The sequence below is a fragment of the Camelus bactrianus genome, chromosome 11, assembly GCF_048773025.1.
Source record: "Camelus bactrianus isolate YW-2024 breed Bactrian camel chromosome 11, ASM4877302v1, whole genome shotgun sequence".
In the NCBI taxonomy this organism is placed as follows: Eukaryota; Metazoa; Chordata; class Mammalia; order Artiodactyla; family Camelidae; genus Camelus; species Camelus bactrianus.
In genome coordinates this window covers 46,585,469-46,606,601 of record NC_133549.1, presented here as the reverse complement: position 1 = coordinate 46,606,601, position 21,133 = coordinate 46,585,469, and the positions used below count along the sequence as shown (strand labels likewise).

At 42.5% G+C, this 21,133-nt stretch overlaps 1 protein-coding gene across 3 annotated transcripts in view; it reads left to right on the top strand.

The window, feature by feature from the left end:
• PDE6C (phosphodiesterase 6C) overlaps positions 1-21,133 on the top strand; it is a 60,160-nt gene that overhangs the window by 676 nt on the left and 38,351 nt on the right. For 2 of the 3 annotated variants that reach the window (XM_074373927.1, XM_074373926.1), the window contains exons 2-7: positions 12,493-12,645; positions 12,750-12,839; positions 13,865-14,005; positions 17,450-17,524; positions 18,530-18,594; positions 18,698-18,764. In XM_074373927.1, coding sequence (XP_074230028.1) covers positions 12,514-12,645; positions 12,750-12,839; positions 13,865-14,005; positions 17,450-17,524; positions 18,530-18,594; positions 18,698-18,764 — 570 coding nt within the window. In that variant the 5' untranslated portion in view covers positions 12,493-12,513. Of the gene's footprint in view, positions 1-217; positions 6,465-12,492; positions 12,646-12,749; positions 12,840-13,864; positions 14,006-17,449; positions 17,525-18,529; positions 18,595-18,697; positions 18,765-21,133 lie in introns of those variants that run through there. The other variant, XM_010971210.3, reaches the window with a different exon arrangement.

Here is a 21,133-nt window from a genome sequence, read left to right as displayed (position 1 = left end):
GGAGGGTCCCTTTGGGCGAGAGCCTCACCTCCAGCGCCGCCCGGGGCTTGTGGAGCGGCCGCGCGGGGTGGCCTCGGCGAAGCCCAACTCTCCGGCGGCGGCGAGCCGCGGGCACCAGCCCTGGCCTAGTTCCCCGGCACCGGTGCCAGCGGCCGCCAGCTGCGGCCCGGGGTGGCCTCGCGGCCCAGTTGCTCTGGCTGGAGGCTCAGGTCGGCCTGGCGGGAAGACTGTGGCCTCCCAAAGCGAGGGGGATCTGCGATGCTGCCCGCTGCGTTAGTGCTCGGGCCCTGGTGGTGCCAAATTGGCCCCTCAGCCCTCTGAGGGCTAGTTGTGCAGGGGGTTGGGACTATTTCGGCCAAGCAGTTTTTCATTTTATAAAGGATGTCTTTTACTCCCTTTCAGAGGAGTTGTGGTGCCCTCTGGATCAATATTTGCTCTTTAGTTTCAACATCTTTAGAAGCATTAAAACCCTCCCTGTTAAATATTCTCCAGAAACGCACCCCTGGTCAGCACAGGAAATATTTTAGCAACCTCGGTGGTCGCCTACTTACTCCGTGGCACTTCGCTCAAACCGCTTTGAAACACACCTACCAATTGTTTATGGTGCAATTTTATTCCAAAGCCAGAGAGGAATTTTGTTTTGTTTCCGAAGCGGCCAAGGTGAATGGGCTGAGGAGTGGACAAGAGGGGGAGGTGAACAAACCTCTCTAACGTCAATGGTCAATTAAGTGGAAATGCTGTGACTAGTTTTGTGATTTTGCCCAGTCAGGGTACAATTCCTGACCGTATTTTTCTCTTTCCATTCAAAGTGTTCTAATCTGATCAAAGCAGTCAGAAGATGCAGCTTTGGACTTTAAAATGGCAAAGAAATATCATCTTTTTGTAAGATTCCTTCCATGCAGTATCTGTTGTGTATCCATGGCCCAACTTGGAGAGGATCGAGATGAATTTGGTCCGTTTTGCTGCTGCCAGACCTGAAATAAGAGAGGGTGGAGGTAGAGAAGGGTGGCCACCAAACAGAGAAGTAAGGAGTTGATGGTCTTTACAGAACATTGGGGTTACTTCTGAGCCTCCTGAAAAAAAATAGCTGTGGCTTCTGTCACTTTCCTGTAACTCTTGGGACATCTCCCTGCCTGGTTCTCTGCTTCCACTTTCCGTCTTCCCCTCCACTCCTGTTGTTCATCTGAGTATCAGGATGTCTCTGGAGTGCCAATGATGATGCAGTTAACTCTTTAGTATCCCCGCCTTCCTGCTAGGAAAGCCCTGTTTCAGGCCTACCAGCTCACTGGGAGATCTTCTGGTTAGGTCCATTTTATCACAGGGTGTATAATCCCAAACAGCTCAAATAAGGTCTGCTCCAGAGCTGCTCCTGTAGCGACCCTGTGTGTGATTGTACATATAGTAGTATCCATGCACCCCGGGTAGGAAAGGATTTTAGGGTGACTCTCCATCTTTTGTCCAATGTGTGGACCCCCTCTTTGACAAATAGAGGTCTTCCAGCCTCTCCTCAGACACCTCCAGTGATGGAGAGCTTCTGGTTGAGCCCAATTGTCTTTGGATCTTTCTGACTGCTAGGAAAGTTCTAATACCCCTAACCTTGTCAACTGTTTCTCCCAGAACATATTCTGGTGGTCCTTGAGCATCCCAAATATTGAATAAATGTAGCAGATTTCAGTACATTTTTATGGTGATTGTTTTTGCATCGGTATGTTTTTATTTATTTGTTCAATGCTTAAAAGTTGACATAACTGTTACTGCTCTCCCCCTCTCTCCTTCAATGATAAATCATGAACTTCAGTGTCCCAGATACCAGCAAAGAAAAACAGTTTATTTTGGCTTTCTCTCTTGAATTTCTTCATGATTACAAATACATGAGTAGAGGTTAACTGATGTTTTTAACTTCGGTGCTTTGAAATTTATCCTCCCAAATAATTTTTCAAATATGCATGTGTATGTATAATATCAACAGGAAAAATGTTTACAGTGATTACCTCTGTGTGATAAAAATAGGGACATTTAAAGGTTAATTTTTGATTTGTACTTTTTTGTATTTTCCGGATTTTCCTACAGTGAAAGTGTTTAATCAGAAAGGGAAACAAATATTCTCTTTGCAAGCATTTTTCTTTTTTTTCCTAGATATAAAATTATGTTCTAAATTACATCTTATGGATGGTGTATAATATATACAAAAATTCCTTTCCTTGTCATACTTTATGGAGAAACAGACCATGTTTCATTCATCTTAGTGTCCTTATCTTCCTAAAAATTAAGCATGTTTAACCAGCTCCATTTTGCCCAAGCTGATATTTACACTCACATCCTGATAGAGAGGCTAAGAAAGCTTAAAAACAAGGAAACTGGGTAGCGTTTATCTTCTGGCTGCATTAAAAAAGATGGCAAAATAATTGGTGGGAAAATGAAAAGATTAGTCATTCAGCCAATGTTTTCAGGTACAAAGAGTACAACTAATTTTTTTCTTTCTTTTTTTAAAAAATTGAAGTAGAGTTGATTTACCATGTTGTGTTAGTTTCAGGTGTACAGAAAAGTGATTCAGTTATACATATATATATATATATATATATGTGTAGTATGTGTATCTGCTAATCCCAAACTCCTAATTTATTCCTGCCCCACCCCTTTCCCTTTTGGTAACCATAAGTTTGTTTCCTGTGTGTGAGTCTATTGCTGTTTTGTAAATAAGATCATTTGTATCTTTTTTTTTTTCATTCCACATATAGGTGATATCATATGATGATGATATCATATGATATCATATTTGTCTGACTTACTTCATTTAGTATAATGATCTCTAGGTCCATCCATGTTGCTGCAAATGGTATTATTTCATTCTTTTTTATGGCTGAGTAGTACACCATTGTATATTTATACTACATCTTCTTTATCCAGTCATCCGTCAATGGACATTTAGGTTGCTTCCATGTCTGCTTTGCAAATAGTGCTGTATGAACATTGGGGTACATGTACATTTTCAAATGAGTGTGTTTTTGTTTCCTTTGGATATATACTTGGAAGTGGAATTACTAGATCATATGGTAGTTCTATTTTTAGTTTTTTGAAGAACCTCCATACAGTTCTCTATAGTGGCTGCATCAATTTACATTCCCACCAACAACAGTATAGGAAGATTCCCTTTTTTCCACACGCTCTCCAGCATTTATTATTGGCCATTCTGACTGGTGTGGGGTGATACCTCATTGTAGTTTTGATTTGCATTTCTCTAATAATTAGTGATGTTGAACATTTTTTCATGTGCTTGCTGGCCATCTGTGTGTCTTCTTTGGAGAAATGTCTAAGCCATCTGCCCATTTTTTGATTTGGTAGTTTGCTTGATATTGAGCTGTATGAACTGTTTGTATATTTTGGATATTAAGCCCTTGTCAGTTGCATTGTTTGCAAATATTTTCTTCTAGTCCATAAGTTGTCTTTTTGTTTGGTTTATGGTTTCCTTTGCTGTCCAAAAGCCTTTAGGTTTAATTAGGTCCCATTTGTTTATTTTTGCTTTTACTTCCATTACTCTAGGAGATGGCTCCAAAAAAATATTGCTGCAATTTATGTCAAAGAGTGTCCTGCCTGTTTTGCTCTGGGAGTTTTATAGTACCCAGTCTAACATTTAGGCTTTAATCCATTTTGAGTTTCTTTTTGTATATGGTGTTAGAGAATGTTATAATTTCAGTCTTTTACATGTAGCTGTCCAGTTTTTCCCAGCACCACTTATTGAAGAGACTGTCTTTTCTCCATTGTGTATTATTGCCTCATTTGTCATAGATTAATTGACCAAAGTGCATGGGTTTATTTCTGGACTTTCTATCCTGTTCCATTGATCCAAGTGTCTGTTTTAGTGCCAGTACCATACTGTCTTGATTCCTATAGCTTTGTAGTATAGTCTGAAGTCAGGGACTGGGATTCCTCCAGCTCCGTTCTTCTTGACTCTGCAAGGCGTACCCCGAGGAAGAAGAGTAGCAGAGACCGTGGGATAGGAGAGAAGGAGAAGGATATTTGTGTGCGCGCCTAAAGGTAGGCTTCCAATATTTCCCTTAAAAAAAAAAGCCTTTATCTTTATAAAATGTCATCCAATACTCAAAGTAGTCAGCAGTGACCCCTTTTTCTCACTTGCCTTTTCTAACAAGTCAGTCACCTCATCCTGTCAACTGTTGCCTAGAATTGTGTCTCCCATTTGTATCTTCCTTTGTCATCCCCAGGCAGCCTCACCCATAGCCTGGGAGAATAACCTTAAAAACTACGTTTGTGAATGAATGAATTTCTTTATTACATAAATTACATATGTTTACTCTAGATACTTTAGAAAAATCAGGTAAGAAAAAGGGAAGAAAAAAATTATTATATTGAATTCCACTGCTTTGGAATAATCACTGTCAACATTTTGGTATATATGCCTCCATGTATGTGTGTGTGTGTATGTGGAATCATGCAATTTATCTCACATGATAAATATCTGTTCCTATCAATGAATAGGCCTTTACAACAGGATTATTAATAAATGTGTAGTTTTCTATTATATGACTATGATGCCATTTATTTACTTAACCTCCTGTTGTCAGGAGCCTGGCACCTGCAACCTCAATGAATCACTTTTTCTTTTCTAAGACCATTATCACTCTAGCCAAGTAAGATTTAAATTTAAAGAAATAAATGAAACCCAGAGCCTTGCTGTTTTTTAAGTGGACTTATGTGTGGGCGTGACAATAACTTTTAGAGGCACTGTAACATGTTATATGTTTTCATTCAAGAAAATTTGTCATATGAAGTTTGTAGCTTTATTGAAATGCTGAAAAGACCTGGACTAAACTGTAAATCAGCTTTTAAATATTCAAGGAAATTGGTTCACTAAATGTGTAGTTTGACTTAATTGCATAATAGTGTTTAAATATTTGGGAAAATGTGCTTAATCAATGTAAAAGCTTAATAACCTGAACATTAAACGAAAGTAAGTAGTGATAAGTGTTCTTTCCACTCCAGAAGCCCCTGAGACGTTAAGATCCTAGGCAACAGACAAAACAGGTACTATCTAATGGATTTAACCAACAGTACTTGGAGCAAAAATGCATGAGGTCTGGCTGTTACTGTTGAAAACAAAATCCAAACTAACATGCTTAGCAGGAAAACCCAGTTAACAGCTTCATGGGTTGTCTTTTATGATCATGTCTTTTGACAAAGATTAATGTATAATTTGTGGTTTGATTAGGCTTGAATCACAGACAAATATTTTGCCACATCCACCTCTCTAGTATAAGTCCAAGGTTTGCTCCTTTAAAACATTTCCGAGGTCAGGTTTTTAAGTGAGGGGAACTGCGAGGTGAGGGTTTTACAGAAAGAGTAGGCCAAGTTATCCAGCTGATCATAGGACTTTTAAGAAAAGGGAAGATTAATATTCAATTTTATGTTTTGTTGATGCTAAACCCTTCCATCTGCCCTAGATGTTCCGTTAAAGTTGTATTATAAACAGATATTTCCAAGGGTTAAGTCATTTCACTTCATAGAGCTACCAGTGAAAGAACAAGCTGAATTGTCCATCGATGCTAACGTAGTATAATTACTGGATGTATCAATAATTCTTCTTGCTGCTGACAGCAGCCAAGATGCAGTTATTTTTCTGGCATGGTCACTTGGACTTGCCACTTGGCTGGCTGATCTAAGATGCTCTGAGGATTCTCTCAGGTCTTAGGAGCTAATAATGCTTAGGGATTTTGTGTCCTGAAGAACTCTTTAATCCCACGCTTCCTGAATCCCAGCCTAAGCCAGGACCTTCTGTCACATCCAAAGAGTTACAGGCCGTTTGAAAGCTCTGCTAAATCTTTCTGCTTGGCCTTTAGGGTCCTGGGAGGGGGCCCCTTAGGGCTTCCCCAGTAACTTGGGCCAGGATGTATCCCCTTCTTGGAACTCTACCTCTGGTGATGCTCTGAGGGTCTTCCTTTCTGAACAATAGCGGAAAAGCAAGCCACACCATGGGTGAGATCAGCCAAGAGACGGTGGAGAAATACCTGGAGGACAACCCTCAGTTTGCCAAGGAGTACTTCGACAAGAAGCTGCGGGCAGAAGCCCCGGGAGAAATCTCGGAGCCTGGCGGGGCCCATGTGCCCATCAGTGCATCCTTCCCTGGCCTGACACTGGCGGAGGAGGCGGCCCTGTGCCTGGAGCTGCTGGGGGTCCTGCGGGAGGAGGCGGGCAGCGCCGAGCTGGCAGTGCACAGGGCGCTGCAGAGGCTGGTGCGGCTGGTGCAGGCCGACCGCTGCAGCATGTTCTTGTGCCGGGCCCGCAACGGCACCCCCGAGGTGGCCTCTAAGCTGCTCGATGTCACTCCCACCTCCAGGTTTGAGGACAACCTGGTGGTCCCTGACAAAGAAGCTGTGTTTCCGCTGGATGTCGGGATAGTGGGTTGGGTTGCCCACACAAAGAAAACCTTTAATGTCCCAGATGTGAAAAAGGTAAGTGGCCTGATGACAATGGAGTGGAGATGAGGTCTTGGCGCGGGGGTGGGGGTGGGGGTGGGGTGCGGGTTGGGGGTGGTCTTGGGAAAGAGAGTGGGGTCCAGAGACCATCCTTGTGGTACTGGTTTGGCTGTAACCTGGGGAGTGCAGTGGTGGGGAAGAGGTACACCCAGGCCAAGAGCTGCCAGATTTAGCAAATAAAATGACAAGCTGCCCAGATCTGAATTTCAGATCAACAATCCATAATGTTTTAGTATAAGTGTGTCCCATGTGATTTAGGGCATTTTATCAGGCAACCTTCCCTGGGTCTGGTGCAGTCCACACCTGCGCTCTTACGCCTCCTCTGTGCTCTGGGCACTGTCCTGACCAACAGGGCAAAGCAGGCCGCCCACTGGTGAGATCAGCCAAGACGTCAGATGCCAAGGCCCCTGAACGGCTCCCCACGTCTCTCACCCACAATCCTTTGAAGACACTCAGCTCTTTGGGATGAATTGGCTCATGAATGGATTCTCTCACCTATAGACCAAATGTGCGAAAAGAAAGTTCGGATCTGGATCATTAAACATTTGAATTTAGGGGATGATTAAATACAACTGGCCATCTCAACCCCTCATAACTCAGATCTATCAAGAACGAATTCCAATCCTGTAAATGGGACATTTGGACCCTCCCGAAGACCAGTCTCACACAGTGCATAACTTATTATGCTCTTTTAAAAGCAGAAAAATTAACTTTCTGCTTACCACCTTAATGCTTGTTCAGTTTTGAAAAATTTGAAAATACAAATAAACAAAAACGAAATGCAGATCACCCATAATCCCTCCACTTGGCCATAACCATAGGTCCCAGCCCCGGAGTTTCTCCTGCCAGCCCTTTTCCTACGCAAGTGTCCCAGCATTTTGATTTGCTGTTAACAAAGAGGAGATTTAGATGGTGATGGAACAGAATTGATTGGGAGCAGCCTCTGAAATGCTTTCTGAGTAGAGGTTTATTGTTGGCTCGGCTGGTGGAGGGGGCAGCTGGAAGCAGAGGATAATCCCCTCCAGGCCTCCTGAAGCTGATTACAGGAGGGGGCCTCAGGGATCCACAAGGCGCAGAAGTTGTCAAACATTAGCAATACCACTTGGCAAACAGCCACAGGACAGCCCGGAGGGGCAAGGGTTGCTGTTGGTCACCAGAGAGTCCTCAGGCTTTACCATCCCTCCCTGCAGTGAGTTTAAGCTGGTTTAGGTGGGATTCTGAGGCCCACTGCAGCTGCTTCCGGTGGCTAAACTGACCCGTGCCCTCAAGGCAAACTTCTCTGATCCCAGCTACGAGGCTCTGCCCACACACCCTGAGGTTTTCTTGCGGGAGTATTCGTCTTGCCAGTCTCCGACTGAGGCCATCTTCGAAATAACTAGGACAGCGAATTTAAGAAAGTGATACACAAGATTTTTTTTTCTGAAAAGAGTTTCTTTTTCAAGAAGAAATGGATAAGGGGAGAGATATAGCTCAGTGGGAGCATGCACAGGGTCCTGGGTTCAATACCTAGCACCTCCATTAAAAAAAAGAAGAAATGAGTATAATGACTTCTGCTGTACCCAGTTCCCCATGCTGAGGACAGAATAATAGAATGGAGCTGCTTAAGAAATTAGGTGGCCTGAGTCTACAGCTGGCAGTGATGAGTGCCCAGCGTGGACAGGGCAGTAAATGGTGGGGGAGGAGGGAGTGGGGCATTTCTTTTGGTCCTCATTCCCTTCTCCTGAGGATGTGTGAAGATAGACATTCCCCTGAGCTCAGGGACAAAGGCCTCATTTGTTCTCCATTTCTACTGCTTCTAAGCACGTTTTTTTTTCCTCCGAGAATGGTGCTCTTCAACTCTAGATGCATGTTAAAATCAAACTGTGAGCTTTTCTAAAAATACAGATGTCTGAGACTTCCAGTAGACCAGTTACACCAGACTCACAGAGGTTGGGGCGCAGCCAGGAGTATGTTTTAAAAGCTCCCCAGGGACTCAAATATGCAGCCAATGTTGAAAACCACCCGCCTATTGAGTGAGCAGATGCAAGAGGGAGGAAGCGGATTTCAAACCAACTGTGGACGATTAGATGGAAGGGGCCCCTGGAGTTGTTAGTTTAACTCTTCCCTTGGGTGGACCGGAGGTTGAGGTCATGGGGGCTGTGTCTCTTCAGAGTCCAGGGCCTGTTGTCAAGAGGGCTGGACAAGACGAGGCCTCCCCACTGTGTCCAGGCTCTTCCTGCCCGCACCCTACCCCACAGCCCTGCAGTTTCGCCGCACTTAAGTCACTTCGGTAAAATCTGCGGAGAGAAAGGCGTTGGAAACCAATGTTTTGAGTGACATTTCTATTAACGCTGCTCCTTTCCTTTCTCTCACTCTTTATCTCGCTTGATTCTGGCAAAGACCCTGCACAGAAGGCAAGGACCATATTTTTATTTCCATCCATTGTATGTGAGAATCTTTTCCAGGTCAATTAGGCAGGATGTGGTGGTTCTGGGATCATAACCCAGGGCTTCCCAGCCCTCCCTCTTTGGTCACAGCCCTGACGGCACACAATCTCTCTCTGGTTGGCAGTGTGGGCGTGGGGGAGGGAGGACTTCTCGCACATGGACCAGGAGGTGGAACCGGACACTCCCAGCCTTGGTAACAGGGGAGCCACGTGGTGTCGGGTGAGCGCTTTGGCATCAGGCAACCTGGACACAGATCCAGGTGTGAGTCTAGGTAACCTCATGATGGATTGTGTTTCTGCACCTGAGAAACAGAGGTGACCAAATGTGCAGATGAAATGTCTGTAAAGTGCCTGACTCCTAGTAGGTACTCAATGAATGACAGCTATGATAACATTATATTAATGCCAAGAGAAGTTGGGGGCGGAGTGTGGGTGGCCAAAACCGGGTCAATGATTATTGCCTGTTTTTAAAACAGGTTAAAGGCAAGGAAACTTAATAACAGGAAACTGAGACATCTTCTCCAGTTAATCATTTCTTACTGTATTGGGAAAGCTGCTGAGGAACTCTATGGGTGGTTCTCCTCACTGTGGTTTAAAAGAAAGCCACAGGAGAATCCTGTTTTCAATAATTAACAGGGTGCTTATAGCTCCCTCTCCTCCCTCTTCTCTTTCTGACTGCCGATCTCGAGGTGTTTAATCAGAATTTAACCATCCAGGTGGCCTGCTGCTTGAACCAATGTTCTCAGTTGTCTTCATTGGCTTCTTGGAAGGACCATCAAATGAGTTTGTGAATCTGAAAGATACAAGATTTACTAAAAAAAAAAAAAAAAAAAACTTCACCAAGGGTTGTTTGAACGAGTGAAAATAAAAAACCAGAAAACCTCACCTCACCTATCCTGTGTTGGTAGGTTGGCAGATGGTTTTATCCAGCATTTTCAGATACAGTGATAAGCAAGCATTACATTTTAAAACTTATAAGCCATTTTCTCAAAGTGGCCAATTGAACATAAGAACATTTCCTTCTGCTTAGAATTTAGAATAAAATAGCATCAGCATTTGAAGCTGCAGAATGAAGTGTGTTTGCAAAGAAATGCTGCCTGACTCCATCCCAGGGTGCATATTTTGGGCATTTTGGTTATTCCTTTAGGGCCCAGTATCTCTGTGTGAATGAAAGTGATCATGCTCTGTAGTGGGTAATAGGTTAGGAGGGAAATGGACAGCAAGCCAGCCTGGCCTCGCAGTGCATTAAGAGAATGAACGTCACAAAGTCTGGAGACATTCTGGTCTGAGAGTGAAGCTGCTACAGGAAGCAGAGAGAAGTCGCCGATAAAGTAGTTAGGAAAGAGAGGTGGCTCTGGTTGGTGGGGGTGGAGAGCTGGCCCTCAGGATCAAATGTGCTAAAAGTATCTGATTTCTTTAGTGATTAGAACTGGTTCCAAAAGCTAGGAGCAGAAGCAAAATGTAACCGCACTTCTCATCCAAGGAGGCCTCCAAGGTCCCAGGTTTCTCTTCCCAGGATTTATTGAGCACCTACTATGTGTCAGATCCTTTTCTAAGTGCTCTGCCCGCACTGTGTCATTCTCTCTTCACATCAGAGACTTGAGACAGTAGTTACGATCGTTGTTCCCATCTTCAGATTAAAAAGCAAGGACGCAGAGGGTAAGCAGCATGCCCAACGTCTCACAGCTAGTTAACTGGGGCCTGGTTTTAGCCAAAGAAGTCTGACTGCAGAACCTTCTTCATTGTGCAATGCTGCCTCCTACGTAAGTAGTTGGGTTGTGTGGCTCCACTTTGGGCAGGTGGAGAAGGGATTTGGGGTCATCCGAGTCCCTTAGCAGCTCCCATTTTTAAGGATCCTCCTCAGAACTGAATCATCCACTAAAAGTACAGATTCCACTGTAGGAAATCAGGATTTGGCGGGTCTGCTATGGGGTCTGTGAATCTGCATTCATCTACCGTGATTCTGAGGCTCAGCCCAGGTCTACTGCTCTGAGCTGAGCTGTGAGTTCTGTCGACCAAGCAGCCCTTGTTCCCTGGTGGAAATTCTGGCCCAGAAGTCACACACCAGTGGTCTCTCACATTTTTACTTTAATTTTTTACTACCATCAACATGGGGACGTGAACATAATACAACTTGTAAAAGGAACACCACGTGAATTTTGGCCACTGAGCCTCAAAGTCGGGCTGAAAGTTCAGTTCTAGTTGAAGTCTCAGGTTCAAAGGGGTGATAGTAAGAACCCGCCTCTACACCCAACTAGAGTGGGTGTTCCTCTCAGTTACCACTAATAAGATAACTGCCGTCCTTGACCTGCTTCTCAAGCCCTTCCATTTGTGCACCTCTCCAAACTCATCACTCTGTCCTTTCCGTGGGTAGTGTATTAGAATCATCTCTTACATCTACTGTAGGAGGCTTGTACCTGAGATGATCCACTTCTTGTCCCCCCAAGAAAGAAATATAAATTATGAATGAAAGACATTAGCTTGATGCAACATTTAAAAACTGATAAGTGTCTGGTTCTGGTGAAAGGGTGGTCTTCTCACACATGACCAGTGGAAGTAAGACTTTAAAAGTAACTTGTGTAAATAAAAATTGCATCTCTCTGTTGATCCAGCAAAAGGAATTTCCACTTTGAGGAATCTACCACATAAAAATAAAAGTAAAAGTGATTAGTGCAGCATTGTTTGCAGTGGGGAAAACTACACACAGACAGAATCAGTAGAGGCTGGTTGGGTGGATCTTGGAGCCCCCACACTGTGGAGGAGTATGCAAGAATTTAGAAGATGGGTTCACATCCATATGCATTGGTCTGGAGAGAAGTCCATAAGGTATTGTTAGGTGATGAAAGTATTGAAAAGAAAATGTTATTGGAAAAGGAAAAGAAAAATCTTTGTCCAAGCATAGAGAAAGGCAAGGGAGGAGACATACTAAGCAGGTAACACAGATTTCCTAAGTAGGTGAGGTTAGGAGAAGTCTGCGGGATTAATCATTTCTTTCTTTACATTATGATATATGGGTTGACTGGTTTCAAGTGTACTTTTACTTTTGCAATTGAGAAGAGCTCTAACAGGGAACTATATTCAGTATCTTATGATAACTTATAATGGAAAAGAATATGTGTGTGTATAACTGAATCACTCTGCTGTAAACTAGAAACTAACACAACGTTGTAAATCAAATATATTTCAATTAAAAAAGAAGAGCTCTATGAAGTAGACCTGGAATCCCAGCTGTGCTCTTTCTGGCACATACTTTCTGCCTATTATAATCCTGCCCTCCCCTCCTCTGAGAACCTCACTTTCCACTTGGCCACAGCATCACCTCTTTTCTCCTGGCCCAACCTCAGCCTAACCTGGAGAGGCTGTAGCTCAGATGGGACATGCTCATTCCAAAATGGGCAGTTTCATTCCACACAATCAGAAGATGGGAGGTGGGTGGGAATGTTTGTTTGGGACCCATGTGCTGGGGCCCTGGTTATCTGTCGGTACGACTTAGACTAGAGGGAGTGATCTCTTGCCATTCCTAGATCTGCACTCCATGGTTCTGTGCTACTTTGGCAAATGTGTGAATATATCTTTCAGAACAACCATTTTTCTGACTTCATGGACAAACAAACTGGGTATGTCACTAGGAACCTGCTGGCTACCCCCATCACGATGGGCAAGGAAGTTCTTGCTGTGGTTATGGCAGTTAACAAAGTTGAAGCAGCTGAATTTTCCAAACAGGATGAGGAGGTAACGCTAATCCTGGGCATCCCATCAGAGGCTCAGGAAATTTATTTGCTGTATAACTGAAAGTAAGACGTCACCCCTCATTTGTTTTTCTCTGCCATCTGTAGGTCTTTTCCAAATACCTCAACTTTGTTTCTATCATCCTAAAGCTTCATCATACCAACTACCTGTACAATATTGAATCCCGAAGAAGCCAGGTAAAGGGGAGGTGACATTAGTCACTCCATGCGGACCAGCTGACAAAGGGACCCAGAGGCAACAAGCACAGACACTTCCTATCACTTGTGGAGGTTTAAGCCACAGAGAGCAGATCCCCAAACTTCCATCCTCAGTGTCCTCTCATGGTCCCCTCCCTGCCCTCACACCTGGCCTTCCTGCCCCTCTGTCTGTAGGTACAGATGACTTGCTTTCTTCAGTCTATATCCTGGGTAGCGGTGGTTCCTTCCTCTGTGAGGTGGCGATGATAATTATAGTATCTACCCCACATGGTTGTTGTGACTATTAAATGGTCATTAGATGAATTAGCTTGCATAAAGCTCTTGGCAGATCCTGGTACGTAGTAAAGGTATTACTTTGAGAAGCGTATCAGTCCTCTGAAGTATGTTGCCTCCTTGAAGAACACCACTGGTAGCCAGGCTACCTGAGTCTGGATTGCTCTGTGGACCTCAGTTTCTTCATTAGTACGATGGTGAGAGGGTGGTTGGGATGGAGCTTCCAAGGTCCCATCCCATTCTAACTGTCCAGGTCAGGTAACCTTTGACTAGCTCAAGATGCATGGAAGGAGGCATCTGGCTTTCTCCCCATGAGGGCCAGAAAGAGCCAGTGGGCCACCAGTACTGGACCCTCTGCCCAGGGACCGTCTCTGCATTTACTGTTATTTGTGGGAGAGGGTGAGCTCCGCGCCCTTCTATTCCACCATCTTGAAGCACTTCCTGCAGTTATTGTTAGATCATTTGCCCTTTGGAGACAAAACATTGGGACATGGGGACCAAGCATGGCCTCTCCCTTTTCATAAACCCACAGCCTTGCAGAGGTCTGCTCATCATCCCACTCAGAGAATCTGAGCAGTTTGTTGGATGTGTACACATTCAAAAATGGAATTGCAATGTTTGTTGATACGTATTCATTTTATTTGATGCACCTCTGGTTTTCTTCTGACTCTACTCTAGTTCTTTATAGTGTGTTTTGTTCTAACTGTTTTCTTTTTAATACCTAATTTCAGATCCTTATGTGGTCAGCCAACAAAGTATTTGAAGAGCTCACAGATGTTGAGCGACAGTTTCACAAAGCGCTCTACACTGTTAGGACATATCTGAACTGCGAACGATACTCTATCGGACTGCTGGACATGACCAAGGAGAAGGTCACTGTTCTGTACATTTTATCTCACCTAAAATCACCTATAAAATGCACATCACATGAAATGTGATCCATTTAAAAAATGGATACACTATGTAAACTACCAGTTACCATAGATTGTAAGAACCAGTGCCAAGAAAGTATTGTATCGAGGTAAAAACGTGCATTTTGAAGTAAAAAAGATCTAGCTTGGTTTTTCCACTTCCTAGCTATATGTCTTCAACAAGTCTTTAAAAAAATAATTAACAGACTTTATTCTTTTAGGGTAATTTTAAGTTTACAGAAAAAATGAGCAGAAAGATCAGAGGTTTTTCCATATGTGTCTTCTTTCTTCCCTACCACTCCGCCTTTCCCATATTATTAACATCTTGCCTTGATGTTGTACATTTGTTACAGTTGATGAATCAATATTGATATGTTATTACTAACTAAATTCCACAGTTTACTTTGGGGGTTCAGCTCTTTGTATTGTACAGTTTTATGGGTTTTGACAAATACATAGTCATATATCTGCCATTAATAGCATACAGAACAGTTTCCCTACCCTGCAGACTCTCTGTGCTCCACCTGTTCGTCCTTCCCTGTCCCTACCCCAAGCCCCTGGCAACTACTGATATTTTTACTCCCTCTATAGCTTTGTCTTCTCCATAATGCCATATAGTTGGAATCATACAATATACAGCCTTTTCAGATTAAACGATCTCCCTTAGCAATATGCACTTACATTTCCTCCATGTGTTTTCATGGCTTGAGAGCTCATTTCTTTTTGATGCTGAATAATATTCCATTGTCTGGATACACCATAGTTTGCTTATCCATTCACCTACTGAAGGATATCTTGGTTGCTTCCAAATTTTGGCAATTATGAGTAAAGCTGCTATTAATATTGTGTGTAGATTTTTGTGTGGACATAAGTTTTTACCTCCTTTGGGTAAATACCAAGGAGGGCTAATGCTAGAAAATGTGATGAGACTGTTTAGCTTTGTAAGAAACAGCTAGATTGTCTTCCAAAGTGGCTGTGCCATTATGCATTCCCACTGGCAATAACTGAAAGTTCCTGTTGCTCCACATCCTTGCCAGCATTTGGTGTTGTCAGTGTTCCAGATTTAGGTCATTCTAGTAGGTGTACAGTGGTATCTCATTGTTTTTTTAATTTGCATTTTCTCATGACATGTGATGTAGGTATTTTTTCATATGCTTATTTTCCATCTGTAGGTCTTCTTTAGTGAAATGTCTGCTCAGGTCTTTTGCCCACTTTTTAATTGGTTTTTCTTTTTTATCATTCAGTTTTAAGAGTTATATATTTTGAATACAAATCCTGTACCGGATATGTGTTTTGCAAATATTCTCTTCTAGTATGTGGCTTATCTTTTCAGCATCTTTTGCAGAGCAGAAGTTTTGCATTTTAATGAAGTCTAATTTTTTCATTTCTTGATGTTTCTAAAAAATCCCACCAAACACAAGTTCACTTAGATTTTCTCCTATGTCATCTTCCAGAAGTTTTATAATTTTATATTTTCCAATTAGGTCTATGATCCATTTTGAGTTATTTTTTGTGAAAGTCGTGAGATCTATGTCTAAACTCATCTTTTTGCATGTGGATGTCCAGTTGTTCCAGTACAATTGTTGAAAAGACTATTCTTTCTTCATTGCCTTTGCTCCTTTGCCAAAGACCAGTTGATTATATTTGTCTTTGTCTATTTCTGGGTTCTCTACTCTGTTCCACTGATTTTTTGTCTATTCTTTCACCAGTATCACACTCTCTTGATTACTGTAGCTGTATAGTAAGTCTCGAATTCGGGTAGTGACAGTTCTTTGACTCTTTCTTTTCAGCAAGTTCTTTTTTTAAAATTTAAAGATCCTTTTATTTTACTTTTTTGTTTGTTTGTTTTTGATGGTGATGGGGAGGTAATTAGGTTTGTTTGTTTGTTTATATGGAAGTACTGGGGATTGAACCCAGGACCTTGTTCATGCTAAGCACACACTCTCCTCACCTTCAGCAAGTTCTTTTAACCTTCTTGATTCTTGGTTTACTCATGTGTAAAATGAAGACATCTCTCATCAGTTGTGAGGGTTTGAGATTATTTAGAAATTATATATTCATATCTACCTAATCTGTATCTTTGTGGTATCTAGCACATAGTAAGGCATAATAATAAACTATATTATCATGACCAGTTTGAGGATTTATATTCTGAAAAGTTAAAATTATTTTAAAGTAGAAATAATGAAATATTTACTATTATTCACACAATATAATGCTCATTTCTCATCTTACTTCATTAATTGTGTTGGAGTTCTCCTAGTACAACATAATTGATGAATACCATATCATTTATGTTTATTACTCCCCATGTGATTGGAAATTATTTTTTCATGGTAATTGTTCTAAGTGGATAAACATAGGATCAAGTGTCAGAAGAGCTGTGTTCTGATCCTGGCTCTGGGACTTTCTAACTGCATGTATTGATTATTGATTACTTCTGAAAATAACATCAGACCCAGCTAAAAGCATCTTTAATAATATTATGGTTATTATCTCATTTAAGAAGGTGTTCCAAAGTAGGGCAGTTCTAAGGCTGGTTAATTCAGAGCTCAGTGTAAAGTCCTAGGCACTTTTCATTTTTTTCCTGTTAAAATCTTTGCTACTTTCAGCATAGCTAATGAGGTCTCTTCTTATGGTGGCAAGATAGCTATTGCAGCTCAAAATGCATAGCCTTGACAGAATTTGAAGACATTTCCTACAAATACCATTTTTATTACTTTTCCTTTATATTAATGGAGGTACTTGGGATTGAACCCAGCACCTCGTGCATGTTGAGCATACGCTCTACCACTAAGCTATACCCACTCCCGTCATTACTTTTTGTCGGAAGAAAACCTTCCCGCAGAAGCCCCTTGGCAGACTTCTTCCCTTTCTTCATTGTCCAGCACTGGGCCACATACCTGCCCTCAAACTAATCCCGGCACCTTGTATAGACCACTCTCGGGCTTCTCTGAACAAATTACCACCTGATACCTAAATAAAATCAAGTTCCGTTAGCAGGGAAGAGGCAGAGAATGAATGTTGAGTAAGGCAACCCAAACTGCTGGCCACTCTGCTGACCTTGGCCAAACCTCTTACCCTTTCTGGATTTAGTTTAATTGTCTATAAAAGAGCCTTTATCTATTGAGGGCTTTTAACTGTGTGTCAGAGTAGGTGCTCTGTGTTATTCATTTAATCCACACAATGACCTTATAGTATACATTCCATTATTATCCCCATTTTATAGATTAAAGAGGCTGACTTGTTGACAGTCACAAGTTCATAAGCAGTATTGCTGGAAGAGAGCTTCAAAATTCCAGAATTATAAATTAACATAAAACATGCCAATACATGACACTTATGTAAGATATGGTAAGTCACAGAACAGTTTGCTTAATAATGTTTAAATATGATTGCCTCCAGGAATTCTATGATGAATGGCCAGTCAAGCTTGGAGAAGTCGAGCCTTATAAAGGTCCAAAGACACCAGATGGCAGAGTAAGTGCAAACATCTTCCTTGGTGATATCTGTGCATGGTACCAGGGGCTAAAACCAGAGGAGGCCATACATAGGGGAAAGAGCATTGACCCAAGAAGTACTGGGTTCTAGTCCTATAACTTCCTGGGAGACCTTGGAGCAGTAGAAAGAGCACTGGACAGGGAGTCTGAGGTTCAAGTCTCAGCTCTGCCCCAAGCCAGCTGGATGACCCTCACCTTAACTCATTGTTTAACTTCTCAGTTTCCTTTCCTGTGAAGCCAGGATCTGGTGGATCAGTGCTTTTCAATAGGGAGGGAATGCAATTAGAGCCTCCTGCATAGTTTTTTAAACACACTGTGCCCAAGGCCTCTTCTACACACTGGATTGGGGTCTCTAGGGAAGGGTTGGGTTAAATTTCTCCTTTGACTGCAAGCTTCACGGGAAGCTTGTTTACTACCTTGTCCCCAGCACACAGCAAAGGAAAGGTATGGGATGGAATATTCGGGCTCTTCATCTGCCCAAAGAAGTAGAGAGACTAGTTCTCAAGTCTCTTCCAATTTTGACAAAGTAGCCACCGAATCCTGTCTCTGAGACACCTGTTCAAATAAGCGAGTGCTGGAAGGGGGTAAGTGCTCACTGCACAGCTGGGCAGGGAAAACACTGAGGTTGAGAAATTCCATGACTTGTTCCACTGAAGTGATCAGTCAGGGATTTCTGGACAATAGAAAGAAATTAAAAGAAATTAATGGAAGGAAATTAAAAGAGAAACCAAGATCCCTCTAGAAGCTGTTTGGGTGAATTCAATGTTCTAAAATCAGTTCAACAGGCTTGTTGATAAGTGGCCAATAATATTTCTAGTCTTATTACAAGCTTGCATTAGGATATGAGTAGTTTAGTCATTTATATTGTGCAGAGAAATGTCGTTGGGAAATACAGCACTATTGAAATTTTAAAGTATAAGTTCATTAAGGGAAAGTGTTTTCTTTGGGAAGTAAGATTTTTCTCGTATTCTCTCTTTGCTCTTAGGAAGTCATCTTTTACAAAATCATCGATTACATTTTACATGGAAAAGAAGAGATCAAAGTCATTCCGTGAGTATTGTCATGAAACAGCTGCAGACGTTGCCCTTTTATTTCTGCACGTGGTGCATTTCTCTGTCTAGCAATGATTTTCTTTCTTCTAATCTTCCTCAAGGACCCCTCCCGCAGACCACTGGACGCTTGTTAGTGGGTTGCCAACATACGTTGCTGAAAATGGATTTGTAAGTTATTGAACAACTTTAAATCTTAAATAATGGTGGAGGAAACTTCTTAGCTAAGAGATCGGAACACTTGTAGAAAGCAAGAATCCCCCAGGTAAGGGTGAGGTGGCCACTTTGGCACAGGACATAGGAGAGAGGCATCCTGGCCGTCGAATGTAGGTGAACTAGAGACTCCTCAACTCTACAAGAAAATATTTGGTCTACATGTGAAGGATTGATCCATCTCCTAACTTCTTATTCTGCAGCCACACACCGTTCAGACATCCTTTGGCAGTTTGTGACTGTGAATCATGCTGGGTTCAATTTGATATTAAGTCCAGTCCAGTTCCCTTGGTCAAGACTTTTGACACGTGGAACATTACTGACAAAAAAGAAAAATGCATAAAGAAAGAACTTGCTAATTGCGGTGCAAAATGTAGTGAGTTGATAGAAGAAATGAAGATTTTTGCCCTGGGCTCTCAGGTGGGGCTGGGATGGGGTGCACATTTGGGCAGCTCTGGCTAAGAGAGGTCAGGGGTGGGAAGACAACAAGCAAGAGGTCTCTGGTAGGTCCCACAGGCCTCCAGGCCAGAGGACCAGGGTCCCCAGAGCTTTCCCACTTGGCCTCCACCTGGCTTTTCTTCTTTCTCATGGCTGCTTCTCTCCCTAGCTGGGTTTCTCCACTGTCTGTGTCAGATTTGGGGCAGCAAGATTACTCCCGGGAAGAACGTTCGATGCTTTCAACATTTTTTTATGTTGGCCATTTTCTTTCTTCCCCCTTCAAACCCAAGTTTCTAAAAAAAAACATTTTTTTACAGCATTTATTTGCAGAGTTGTTTTCCTTTGGCGTTGTCGTGATGTTTTTGTCAGTGTTCACGCATCTTCATTACAGAGTAAATAGGCACATACGTTACAGTGACTGAAAGAGTCACCCAAGGGCCATAGGGAAAGTGAAATGAAATCTAGGTGGTCTAGTAAAAGTTTTCTCTTTTACTGTCACAAATTTGCCTCTGTTGACTGTGAAAATTTCTGGGTTCAGAATGGTAGCAGAGTAAGGAAAATTCTGTTGTGACTGCAAGGTAATCTGTATACATAGGGATGTTTCGTTCTAGGGTTTTTAAACCCTGGACCTTGTTGGTGACTAAACCCTGGGCTTGGCTGGTGACAGGACTAGCTGGCCTCACAGCTGACATGATCTCTTTCCTCAGTTTAGAGACATGCCAAAGGGGAAGAAAAGAAAAAGAAGAGAGAAGCAATCTTACGTCTGTTAAGAATAAACAGCAATGTGTACTAACAAATGTCATATTTTCAAAATTGCTCCAGAATAATTGAAATCTTTTTAAATAGCATTGTCGACTTGGTAGTAATGACCAAAACATTCCAATTCATTCCTAACTGAATCCACAGATACCACAAAAATTTTCAGCCTCACCAAATAGCCAAATAGCTTGACCACTGCTCCCAGTCCTCAGTTTGCTGGCAGCCCATCTCCCAGGCCCCTATTTAGAACTTTTATCAAGTCCGATGCTCCCAAAGCTGCCACAGCCAGTATAAAGGAATGTGTGCCCCACTTTTTAAGCACCTCTTCTCTTCTAGATGTTTCCTAGATAAGCATATTATTGTCCAAAAATGAATTTGGAGAAAGCTAACACATCAAAAGCCAACTCATTGAATGGTTCACTGCCATGTCATCAATTTACCATTTAACCAATTTGCCAAAGCCAATTCCCAAAGCTGAGGAGGAATTCCACCCCCCCACCCCCCCCAGATTTTGGTTCTGTCACAGATTCACTGCATTTTCTTTACTGCTGCCTTTCAGATCTCAGCTCCTGCCCTTGGCCCCACCCTGGCTCTTATCCCTTCTGCTGGTAGCCCAAGACTGATGGCAAACCGGTGTAAATCTAGTTTAAGGTATTTCTCACCAAATTGCTCATCAGGCAAATTAGCATTCCCTGAGTGATTTTCAGAGACTAGAGCCATTTCCCGGGACTCCAGAACTGGGGTGAACATATATCCCATTTGGAGCATATGGGGTGAACATATATCCCAATGGAACAACCTCTATTTATGCCTGTTGTCCTCATGAGTTATTAATAGTCTTCCTTGTCACTCTCAAATGTGTCACCCTATACTATGTACTTGTAAGAGGCAGGATGCACTAAAAATATACTTTTTGTGTGTAGTACAGGATTTCTCACACTTGCCACTACTGACATTTGGGGCTAGATAATTCACTGTAGTGGGGGGCTGTCCTCTGCTTTGTAGGGTTTTTAGCAGCCTCCTTGCCCTCTACCCATTAGGTACCAGTAGCACCACCCTGCTTGTGGCAATCCAAAATGTCTCAGATATTTGCTAAGTGTCCCTGGAGGGTAAAATCACCCCTGGCTGAA